General features: G+C 44.4%; 1 protein-coding gene across 1 annotated transcript in view; it reads left to right on the forward strand.

Moving 5' to 3' along the window:
- Window positions 1–60: 60 nt before the first annotated feature.
- Window positions 61–12,569, forward strand: part of CEBPZ (CCAAT enhancer binding protein zeta) — a 24,334-nt gene continuing 11,825 nt past the window's right edge. Inside the window, exons 1-5 of the mRNA XM_081941769.1 lie at window positions 61–222; window positions 1,052–2,601; window positions 4,130–4,361; window positions 5,901–6,057; window positions 12,466–12,554. Of these exons, the coding sequence (XP_081797895.1) occupies window positions 124–222; window positions 1,052–2,601; window positions 4,130–4,361; window positions 5,901–6,057; window positions 12,466–12,554 (2,127 nt within the window). The 5' untranslated portion in view covers window positions 61–123. The remainder of the gene's footprint in view (window positions 223–1,051; window positions 2,602–4,129; window positions 4,362–5,900; window positions 6,058–12,465; window positions 12,555–12,569) is intronic.

Here is a 12,569-nt window from a genome sequence, read left to right on the forward strand (position 1 = left end):
CGCTTCATTTTAGTTCGTTTATTTGCTCCCTATCTTCCAAGTCCTTTCTCTTGAGAGGTGGCTCCGCCCTCTTTCCCGGAAACGAGGGGAGAATCGCTCTGCGTGCGTGGTCTGCCCGGGAAGATGGCGCCGCCGGAGAGTGAGGAGATAGATAGCGACGATGGGGCCGAGGATGAAAGTGAATTTACGCTGGAGGAGGTGCTGCGCCTCGGAGGGACTAAAGTAAGAGACAGTCCCTGAGGCAGTAAGGGACCGGAGTACTGTGAAAGCACGTGTTTAGGAGGGAAGCTGAAATCCTTGGCAGGACATTTAATTAACATTGGGGTAGTGGTGTTGTGTGTTTCTTATTTATTCTAAGAGTTGGTTGAGTGTTGCATCCCCCCCCCCCTGACATGTCTGATCAAGATAAAGTCCTTGGTGTCCGGGCATTTCTCAGATTGCTGGCCTCCAGATGCGTGGAGAAAACAGACCCCCATTCCCCAAATGCCAAAATTGTGGCATTTTTGTTCAGCATGTGGTTGGCCACTGAGAATACATGGTGAAACTAGATAGCAAGCAGGATTTTGCCGAATACAGCCAGTATCCCTGGCACAGAAGTGCATTTAAATGATAAACTTTAACAGATGATGATGCTTGCAAAATCTTGAAAATATAGTTACCATGGTTTTGGATTGAACAATTTGGGAACAGATTACCTATGTTTTTCTTTTTTGTCAGTGGCAGAAGCTCAGGAACTTGGTTGAGCTGTTAATGTGGTCCCGTCCCCCATCCCCCCAAATGCAAAGTATAATTTTTCTCTTAGCATACTTGTGACTGTTTATTAAAATCCTAACCTGAAAGCAAAACATTGTCTTTCTGTCAGTCTTATAAATTAGATACAGGAAACTTTAATATTCCACTGTTCTGATTTTAACAAACTTTCAAGGTTTCTTTGTTTTGGGTTACTTACAATATATCTTGTAATTTCCCTGTTCGATTTAACTGCTTATCGTCTGATTATCAGTTGTGAATTAAAGACACTAATGTAGCTTCTTGGTTTCATTTTATACAGCAAGAGTATATCATGCTCGCTGCTTTGAATGAATCTGAAGAGCTTGTGGATGGTGGCAAAAAAGGAGCAATTGATGATTTAAATCAAGGTGAATTAGAGGCATTTATAAATTCACTAGGCGTGAGCAAATATTCAAAAAAGTTCCTGGAGGAAGAAGAAGAAGATGAAGAAGAGAAGGAAGCAGCAATAGAAGCAAAGAATAAATCTCCCTCAAGTGAAAATGCCAATCAAAAAGGAATAAATGTAATTACGGCGGGACAAAAAGAAAAGGAAAAAAAAGTAAACAAAATAAACGCTCAGTTGACTACTGCTAAAGATAAAGTGAAAAAGCCAGTCCCCATTAGCAATGAAAACAGTGCACCGTTGCTGAAAACAAAGAAAGCAAAGGAAGAAGAAGCTTTTCAGTTTCATGTGCGACAGGTATTGCTGATAAAACCAGGGGGGAAATGGTATGACCTGGAGTATACTAATGAATTTTCTGCTGAAACTCAAAATCAATTTCTTGTATCCAGATGCAAAGCCTTGGCTGAAAAACTTTATGAACAGGAAATAAAGCTGTACAAAAACAACACAAATTTGCAGAAAGGATCATCATCTGCATGGATGAAGACAATGGTATCATCAGGAACACTTGTTGATAGAATGGCCGCCATGACTCTTCTTATCCAAGATGCTCCTGTTCACTCACTTCAATTCATAGAGATCCTGGTTAATATGATCAAAAAGAAAGGCAGCAGAAGGCAGAGCTTGATGGCATTGGATACTTTCAAAGAACTTCTCATGTCTCATCTCTTGCCAGATACTCGGAAACTGCACACTTTCTCTCAACATCCTTTTGACAATCTGGAGAAGCTTTCAAGTGGCAACAGGGATTCAAGAGACAGGCGTCTAATATTGTGGTATTTTGAGCATCACCTGAAGCACTGGGTTGCTGAGTTTGTGCAAGTGTTAGAATCACTGACGCATGATCCCTTGATAGCAACAAAGGGCCGTGCACTATCCGCAGCCCATGAATTGCTCTGTAATAAAGTAGAGCAAGAAAAGGCTTTCCTTGTTCAGTTGGTCAATAAACTGGGAGATCCTCAGAACAAAGTAGCCACTAAAGCATCTTACCTTCTTGAGACTTTGCTTCATAAGCATCCCAATATGAAAGGAGTAGTGTGTAATGAAGTGGAGAGGCTTCTCTACAGATCAAACATTAGTCCCAAAGCACAATACTATGCAGTTTGCTTTTTGAACCAGATAGTTCTTAGCCATGAAGAAAGTGAACTGGCTAATAAACTCACAACACTCTACTTTTGTTTTTTCCAATCTTGCATCAAGAAGAAGGATATTGGGTCTAAAATGCTTAGTGCTCTACTGACTGGAGTGAATCGAGCATATCCTTATGCTCAGACCAGCAGTGAAAAAATAAAAGACCAAATGGATACCTTGTTTAAAGTTTTACACATTGTGAACTTCAATACTAGCATACAGGCCTTGATGTTGCTGTTTCAAGTGATGGATTCTAATCAGACTATCTCTGACCGATATTACATAGCCTTATATAAGTAAGTGCCATGCATATTTTTGATTTGTCAAATATTGTTTTCTCACATAATAATTACATATTTCAAATATATCTTTAAATTGTGATATTATACACATTGCATTTCAATCACCTCTCCATACCAACTAATTACTCATCTACTAATAACAGTGGCTAGGTAATCTGTCTTTTTGGAGAGTTCATGTATGTGTAAATTATTTGGTTTTTAATGGTTTTTAAATAATACTTTAATTAAAAATTACAATTACAAAGATAAAAATACAGACTTAAAAGGATTAAACAAAAGAATAGAAAATGTAGAAAAGAAAAATACAAGTATAGTAAAGAAAAAAGAAATTGTAAAGAAATGATATCACACTTCATCACAAGTATGAATGATTTTAGTAATTTATCACTTCTCTTAAAATACAACAAATTATCTCTTCTTCCCACATTCCATCTCTTATCGATTACCAAATCTTTAAAGCTACCACATTGCAGTTCTAATTATGAAAATCCATTAAAGGATATCAAGAGATAATATATCTATTTTAACCTTGATAAAATTAAGCCAACTTTGTATTCCTTCCTTTTATTTTTAACTGAGTTCAAATAATATCCTAGAACTTGATTTCTTTTCATATGTCAGTCCAAAAGTTCCTAATACCTGAGAAGTATTTAATAAGCCATGTTTGAAAGTAATTAGAAAAGGTTGTATGCAAACCTGCAGTGTCTATAAAGGCACTGACTGTGGTTTGAGCAAGATGGAGATGTTGCTGTCTCCAGACTTCTAATCCCAGTGGAGACTGCTGTCTTGCAGTCTCCTCAGGAGAAGCAGCAGCTGTATGGTGAGCAATCTCAAGTTCTCTTGTCCAGAGAGGAATTCCGATGAACTGATCTACTCTAGTTCTTCATTCCACCATGTTTGCCGGGTCTGCTTTTAACCATCCCCCCCCCCCCCCCCCGTCCCAATTTTTGATGCTTTTAGTAATTTTTTTTATCTTCCTTCTGAAATTCTGGTAATTGAAACAAGAACTCTTATTGTAACCAGAATTTCTTCTATCATTTAAAATTCACAGTTTAGTGATAATGTAAACCTGAAATTGCAATGAGTATGGAATTCTTCATGGAGGCTTGATGATTTTTAAAAATCATTTCATAAACAAGTTGTTGTAAGTATTAGGATTGTTCATTTTTTAAATTTGTAAAAGCATATTTAAACATGCTTTTAACTGTAACACATTTATCCTTACACTTAATTGAATGCAAATAATCATAGCATAGTGCTACCAGAAATCCAACAAAAGGATGTGTCCTCCTTTTTGTCCTCCTGTCCCTTTATATCCAACAGGCATGTGCATAAAATCAAATATTGTGCAGTTTTGTGTTTGGTTTTGTAAATTTGAATGGTGACTAAATGAATAAGTTTGAGTACCATAATATAGTTAGCTTCTGTAAAACTCTCTAGGTTGTCTTGTTAAGCAAGGAGAGAGATAGTGGAGCTCCATAAGAAAATATCTGCAATGATCTAATGTGAATATTTTTTGCAGGAAGTTGCTAGATCCCGGAGTAGCATTATGTGCCAAACCATCCATGTTTCTCAACCTTGTCTACAAATCTTTGAAGGCTGACACAGTATTGCGACGAGTTAAAGCTTTTGTGAAACGATTACTTCAAGTCACCTGTGGACAAATGCCACCATTTGCCTGTGGGGCTCTGTATCTTGTGTCTGAACTTCTGAAAATAAAACCAGGCTTATGGGTACAGCTGCAGGATCATGTGGTATGATATGTTCCGGTTGCATGTTTTTTCTTAGCCTACTTTATCTACTGACTTCATTTTTTAAATTGCTGAGACTGTTTGCAGATGCTTATTTACCAATGATCCTTTAGTTGAGAGGATCAACTATTAGTGGTGTATTGTGTATAATTAAAGTCAGATGGATCTGAGGAATAATATCTTTCCCACTGAGTTGGAATAGTTGAAAAATAACAATAGCACTTAGGCTTATATACCACTTCATAGTACTTTACAACCCTGTCTAAGCGGTTTACAATGTCAGCATATTTCCATCAACAATCTGGATCCTCATTTTTCCGACCTCGGAAGAATGGAAGGCTGAGTCAACCTTGAGCCTGGTGAGATTCAAACGGCCAAATTGTAGTTAGCAGGGAGTCAGCAGAAGTAGCCTGCAGTACTGCGCCATCACAACCCATCAATGTTCAGATGTAATTTATAATCTATGTTTTATTTTCAAGACCAAAATAAATATCAGGCCCTATGATGGATATCATATACTTAATTTCTAAATGAAATCATTGCAGAATAATTTTAAGTATTTGTGAACTGTCTCGAAATTCAGTTTGTTCTAGTGGTTAAGGTATTGGAGTTGGACCATAATAGCCACCTTAGGTGTGAAAGTCAGTTGGATTGCCTTGGGCCAGTCACTTTTTCTCAGCCCTAGGAATGAAACAGAGCAAATCGCTTCCAAAACGCTCTGTAGAAAACTGCATGGACTTGCCGTAGGAGTCAAGGTTGACTTGAATTTTTCCTCCCAAAACATCCCCTTGAAAGAAAGGTTATGATTTAAAGGTTGTTTTGTCAAAGAAATGGTATGTTAGACACAATCAGTTTTAGAATGTATAATTGTGTTAGGCCCAATTAAGCTGTCCCCAAAAATGAATCTTTACATTCAATTAACAGAAATAATTACATTTTAGGGAAAAAAAGAGTTTCATTCTTGTTGATACTTGCATTTCCATTACGTTTTATTAGATAATGTGCTATTGCATTGTTTTAAAACCCTAAATGTAATTTTGTGGACCAGTAGTTTAAAATAAATACCATACAAAAACAATTCTGGGATTTTCAGAATCAATTCTGGAGATGTAGCTATTTAACTCTGTAATTTTACACATGTTTAACAGTAAAGACTACTCCAATTAAGATTGGAGATAAGACTATTAAAATGTAATGAAATTCTGTTCACTGATGTGCCTTATGTAAGCTTCTGAACTATCTTCAAACTATTTCTGAGAGTTTTGCAAGTTAATATCAAACTGTATCTGCTTGCTTATCTTTTAAAGCAGTGGTCCCAAACCTTTCTGGAACCATGGACCTGCAATGGAGGCTGGGAGTGGGAGGGATGGTTTTGCGTGCACACTTGCTGCTTGTGCAAATGGAGCTTTATGTGCTTGCTTGCTGCTTGTGTGGCCTGGTTTGCAGGACCAGTCTGTGGACCAGGGGTTGGGGGGCCCTGTTCTAAGAGCTATCTTGTTTTCTATATTGACCATTCTTGCTTAAAACTGATTCTTTCTATAGGAATCAGATGATGAAGAACATTTTCATGATCTTGAAGAACAAGAAGAAAATCTGGTAGATGCAGACAAACAGATAAAAAATGAGGATATAGTACAGTCTGCAAAACCCCTTAACCAGGTTTCAGAGCCATCTTGGATACATCACCAGAATCTATCAGGTAAAAATGTTTTGAAAAAGACCGTTGGCTTACCTGAACGGTCGTTCTCTGGGCGCTGCGGGAGAGTCCAAGCATGGGGTTAACACAGCCTAACTGCCCTAGGACTGACTGAGTTTTTTCCCTTGACCACGCCCCCTTTGCCTCTGGCAGGTCAGTTTTAAAAACGAAAGGTTCAATAGGACGTCTTCAACCAGTCTCTGCAGAGTTTTAGATCTGGATCCTCGAACCCTGGGTGGGTTTGGACTCTCCCGCAGCGCCCAGAGAACGACCGTTCAGGTAAGCCAACGGTCTTTCTCCTGTGCGCTGCTTGGAGAGTCCAAGCATGGGACATACCCAAGCTATCGTGTCCCAGGGCGGGCAGAGTCATTGTCCTTTGTAGCCTCCACAACCCTTTGTAGTATACGTCTTCCAAAGGAGGCTTCTGCCGCGGCAAAGATATCGATCTTATAGTTCTTGATGAACGCCGTGGGCGAGGCCCACGTGGCCGCTCTGCAAATGTCTATGATGGACGCCTGGGTCGCCCAAGCAGCTGAAGTTGCAGCGCTCCTCGTTGAGTGCGCGGTTACTCTTCGTGGTGCAGTCTTGCCCTGTGTCTCATAGGCTAGCTTGATGCAAGCCCTCAGCCAACGTCCAATTGTGTGGGATGAAACCTTGCGACCAAGGGACCCAGGGTGGAAGGAGACAAATAGGGATTCGGAACGCCGAAATTCCCTTGATCGTTTGATGTAAATTTTGATTGCCCTTCTTACATCCAATTTATGCCAGATTTTTTCCTTCTGATGTACTGGATTTGGACAAAAATTAGGAAGAATCACTTCCTGGGCTCTATGAAACTGAGTATTCATCTTGGGGATGAAAGATGGATCAAGTCTCAGAATGATTCTGTCAGTATGAATAATGCAAAGGTCCTCCCTCACAGACAGCGCAGCCAATTCAGAAATTCTGCGAGCCGATGTTATAGCTATGAGGAAGGCCGTCTTAATAGTCAGATGATGGAGGCTTGCCTTCCTGAGAGGTTCGAAGGGAGCCCCCGTTAAGGCCTTCAGGACATATGGCAAATCCCAGGAGGGATATCGATGAACCACCTGAGGAGAGATGTTCATCGCCCCCTTGAGGAAGCTCTTTACTTGTGGGTGCTGACTAAGTGATTTAGCAGATTTACAGGTAAGAATGGTGGATAGTGCCGCCACCTGCCTCTTGAGTGTATTGGGCGCGAGACCTTTGTCCAGACCCTCTTGGAGAAATTCTAGCAAATTTGGCACTGAAGCCGAAATGTCCTGCACACCCTTGTCCTGACACCAAGATGAAAAAGCGTTCCACGTATATTCGTATATCCTAGTAGTGGAAGGTCTCCTGGACGCTTGAATAGTTCTGATGACCTTGTCTGAAAATCTCTGCTTCCTCAGGAGGTCCCCCTCAAGTGCCAAACGGCTAGTTGCAGCCACTGGGGATCTGGATGCTTGATGTGACCCTGGCTGAGGGAGATCTGCTCCTGAGGAATCCTCCACGGACTTTGGATGGAGAGGCTGACAAGGTCCGCGTACCAGGACCTCCTGGGCCAGTGAGGGGCCACTAGGATTAGATCGGCCTTTTCTGACAGTAATTTGGTCACTACCTGGGGTATGAGAGGGAGCGGTGGAAACGCGTACAGGAGTCCTGAGGGCCAAGTGCTCCTCAGCGCATCCGTCCCCTCCGCTAAGGGCGAGTGGTATCGAGTGAAGAAGCGGGGCAGATGTGTGTTGGTGCTTGTTGCAAACAGGTCTACTTGCGGTTTGCCGAACCTCTCCACGATCTGAGAGAAGATGTCTGGATGCAGCCGCCATTCTGAGTGGTCTATCGTCTGCCGACTCAGCCAATCCGCTTCTTGGTTGCTCGTCCCCGATATGTGGTCCGCTGTTATGGACGCCAGATGTCGCTCCGCCCATCTGCACAATAGTTCCGCCTCCTGCATGAGATTTTTGGAGTGCGTGCCTCCCTGCCTGTTGATGTGGGCCTTTGTGGCAACATTGTCTGTTAACAACAGTACATGATGACCCACAATCTGAGAAGCAAAGTGACGTAGAGCGAGGCGAGCGGCCCTCAGTTCTAGCCAGTTTATGCTGTGGGCCGCCTCCCTCTGTGTCCATTTTCCTTGCGCAAGATGTCCCTAGCAGTGCGCTCCCCATCCCTGTAGGCTGGCATCTGTTGTTACAACCAGCCTTTCGGGCTCCTTGAAGAGGCACCCTTTCCTGACCGCCGCTGTGCTCCACCAATGCAGGGAGCGAAGTACTTTTGGCGGTAGTTTCACGCGTCTTAACGAGTTGCTGTCCCTTGACCTCTGCATTGGCAGAAGGAACCATTGCAGCTCCCTTGCGTGAAGCCGTGCCCAGGGAACCACCTTTAGGCAGGAGATCATGATGCCCAGGAGCTGGGATAGTTGCAAAATCGGCACTGACCTGGGAGCTTTGCATAGACGAAGTTTGTTCTGAAGATTCGCCATCCTGTCTGGAGACAGAAATACCTGGCAGGAGACGGAGTCGATTATGGCGCCAAGATGTTGGATTCGGGTGGTCGGTTCTAGGTGACTCTTCTGCAGGTTCACTGAAAACCCGTGGTGTTGTAGAGTCCGTATGGTCACCTGAACGTCCCTTCGGGCCTGTTTCTGATTGGAAGAATGAATTATTATGTCGTCTAGATAACACTCTAGCCGAATTGGTCGATTCCGGAGGTGGGCCGCCACCACTGCCAAGATTTTGGTGAAGGTCCTGGGGGCAGACGAGAGGCCAAATGGGAGGGCCCTGTATTGATAATGCCTCCCGTCGTAGTGGAACCTCAGGAACCTTCTGTGGGCAGGGTGAATGGGGACATGGAGGTAAGCTTCCTTCAAATCTATCGATGTGAGGAGATCCCCCTGTCGAGTGCAAGCCAGGATGGAGTGGAGGGACTGCATCTTGAACCTTTTGTATGCCAGATGCTGATTTAGGCACTTTAGATCCAAGATGGCCCTCCACCCCCCTGAGTTCTTTGGGACTAGAAAGAGGATGGAATAATATCCTCGTCTCTCCTGTTCTTTGGGAACCGGTTCTATGGCCCTGATTTCGAGCAGATGGAGGATCTCCTTCTGCATGAGATCTTTCTTTTGGGGATTCTTGGGGATGGGGCAACGGATAAATTTTTGTTGAGGGAAGGATAAGAACTCCAGCACTAGGCCCCTCCTGATCGTGTTGAGGACCCAAGTGTCCGAAGTTATCTCCTCCCACCTGTCGGCATATATTTGGAGCCGACCCCCTATGGGAGGATTCCTGTGATGGTCACTTCCCCCTACGAAACTGTCGGGAATTGGATCCCCCACGAAATGGCTTCCAAAAGGAATGCTGTTGTTGCTGCCTTCCCCTGGACCCGTAATTTGTCCTGTCCTGTCCCCTGTCACCTGTCTGGGGAAATGGCCTCTGATAAGAAGAATTAGAGCCGGAAGCTTGAGAGTTATCCTGCGCTCTAAATGGCTGTCTCCTGAATGAACCTGAACCCTTACGTTCGGCTTTCTTCAAGGTGGCCGGGAGAATTTTGCGTTTGTCCTTTGTTTCTATGACAAACTTCTCCAAGGCCTCTCCGAAGAGTTGCCCTCCCTTAAATGGGGCGGAAGCAAGCTTCCATTTGGCCTTCATATCAGCCTGCCAGTGGCGGAGCCACAGCAGGCGACGTGATGTCACATTGGACGCCAAGGCCCTAGATGCGAATTTAGCCGCATTAAGGGAGGCATCTGCTGAATACTCTACGGCGGTTATTATTTTATTGATATCATGCCGCCATCTAGAACCTGCTGAGGGAGGTTTGGACCTGAGTTGTCTTAGCCAGAGGAGAGAAGCCCTGGTGAAGAATGATGCCGAGGTGGATGCTCTAATGGCCCAGGCAGCCGCCTGGTGCGTCTTGTGGCACGCCTTTTCTGAGCGTTTGTCCTCGGCCTTGAGTCCCTCGAGTAAATCTGCTGGAAGATTAGAAGTAGAAGTTAGAGAGACCACCGGGGCATCCACCTCAGGCAACTTCAGCACCTCATCCATTTTGTCTTCTACAGCGTAAAGGGATTTGTCCCCCCCGCTGGGATTGGTCAGGGTACCAGGTTGGACCCACTGCCTTTGGACTACGTCCAGGAATAAGTCCGGAACTGGAATCATTTCCTGGGTTGGTGAAGGTTCCTGGAATAAACCTTCCTTGTGGTCCTTAGTGGGAGGGGGGGTGGCTGAGGCACTCTTGGGAGTGGGCCCAAGTTCAGTGGCTGCAATGGCCTTGTGAAGGATGGATTTAAACAGGGATGGTTTAAATAACCCTGTAAAGGCCGGTTTATCAGGAGGAAGGTCCTCATCCTCCGATAATTCAAAATCCTCTATTTCCCCCTCCTCTAATCCTGTGTCCTCCGTGGCAATAGAAGTGCCAGGTGAAGCAGGGGCTTGGTCTCCTACAGGGGCAGGGGTTGCCCTGGCTTTAGGAGTGCTAGCAGAACCAGTCTCTTTCTGTTTGAGACCATCAGCTATTCCTTGGGAGATGGCCTTAGCTATGATCTCCTTCATTTCAGCTGATAATGCGGGACCCTTGTCCTCTCTTGGGCGTCCCTTGGAGCCCTTGGAGGTTCTCCTTTCCTCCCTCTGAAATATATCCTGATATGGTTCCAATTCCTCCCTAACAGAAGAACTGGGAGAGTCTGGGTAGCCCCAGGAGGCATCTGGGGAGGAGTCCCTTGAAATCCCCCCAGTTGATGGAGGTGAACCATCCTGGTGGGGAGAATCCTGATCCTGAACCTTCCCTTGGGGAGAATGAGGCCTTGCCCATGCCTCCTCTTGATCTGGGGACCTGCTGGCTTTCTGGGCCTGTGAGGTATGGCCTCTACGGGTTCCCTCCTTACTGGTGGGTAAGTTCCCTGAGGCTCGGGAAGGGGATCTATTGGGATTGCCTCTCCCTCCCTTGTTTCCTTTGGGGGGGGGCTCCACTCTGGGCCTCTTGGAAGAAGGCCCAGCCTGCACCTCCAAACCTTCGTCTGCCATTGTTGAGTCTGGATTCACAGGAAGGCTGGATGGGTCTGGAGGGCACCGCTGGGACGAGCCAGACGGCCACGAAACGTCCGCGGTTGCTGAAATAGGCAAGGGAAGCCAGCCGGCGAAATCCCTGCCTTAGAGTGCGAAAGCGGCTATATTCGAGATGTTCGGCCTTGCCGGAGCCCCGGACAAGGCCCTCAGTCACTAAGCGTCGCTGCTGCTGCTGCTACTGGCGAGGACTGACTGCGAGGTCTGCAAGCTCTGCCGTTTGAATCCTGAGGCAATTTGGTGGTCTAAAATGGCCGCCGCTGCGCGCGCAGCCTCAGTAACCAAGGCAACCCTCTCCGAAGTGGAGAAAAGGGCGCGAAAGGTTTAAAATGGCCGCCGCTGTTGCCAGGCAGAATCTAGAAGCCGTTAGGACACCTAAGGTTCCGAAAAAAAAAAAACTTCCGCGGCTTTAAAGAGGAGATCCCCAGCGCCAAACAGCTGGTTGTCCCCTGAAGCGATTCCGTTCGCCAGCTGGAGCCGGACAAGCCTCAATCCTACCTCGCTTAGCCTACAAGCAGCAGACGATGAATCTCAGACCTCCTGAGCTGTCAAGAAATGCTTTAGCTGATTGTCAAATTAAATGGTCAGGAATTCCTTTAAATGCTGATGTGGGGAGTCCAAGCAAAAAGCCTAAACTGGAGAACTCCCCTGCAACAGTCCTATCGGGCGGACTGAGTTTTTAAAACTGACCTGCCAGAGGCAAAGGGGGCGTGGTCAAGGGAAAAAACTCAGTCAGTCCTAGGGCAGTTAGGCTGTGTTAACCCCATGCTTGGACTCTCCAAGCAGCGCACAGGAGAACCTGTTGTTCAACAATCATTATAATAGGGTTTGAAGTTTTAGCAGATTTTTTTTTCAATTTGCAGAATTTAATTTGAGGAACATTATTCAAAGTTATCTTTGTCATATGAAAGAGTTAAGAGAGTCAGCAGAAGGATATGAATACTAAAGTGAATAGGTCATTAATTTTTCCAATATTTTTTTTAAAAATAAGACTACAGAATGGGAATTGAAGTAATAGGAATTTTGTTGGGCTAAGAGTCAAATTCTTCCAAGAAGAATTCTTATTTTCTTGATCACTTGGATTCCTACTTTATGTAAAATATCTCATTCTCTTTCTATTATATTATTAAAAACTGTACTTGGGGCAGTAAGAGCCGTTAGTTTGCCATGCTGCTCTTCACTATCTTTTGCCATGTAAACCACATGAGCTTCGGGTCCAGGACGTAAAATAAACAATAGCTAAGGTGTTGGGGAGATTGTTTATTGCAAAAAAGTCTATTTCTTGCTCTGTTCTGTTAATTAGGTATTTCTGTTAATTTATTTTGGAAAGTAATAAAAATCTGTTCTTTAACAGGTGGCAAAGGCACAGGTATCTATGACCCATTATCCCGAAACCCTTCCTACTGTGAAGCTGATAGAACAAGCTTGTGGGAACTGAAGAAGGTACAGATTTTCAAG

The sequence above is a fragment of the Natrix helvetica genome (genome assembly GCF_964273705.1).
Source record: "Natrix helvetica genome assembly, chromosome: 2".
Classification (NCBI taxonomy): domain Eukaryota; kingdom Metazoa; phylum Chordata; class Lepidosauria; order Squamata; family Natricidae; genus Natrix; species Natrix helvetica.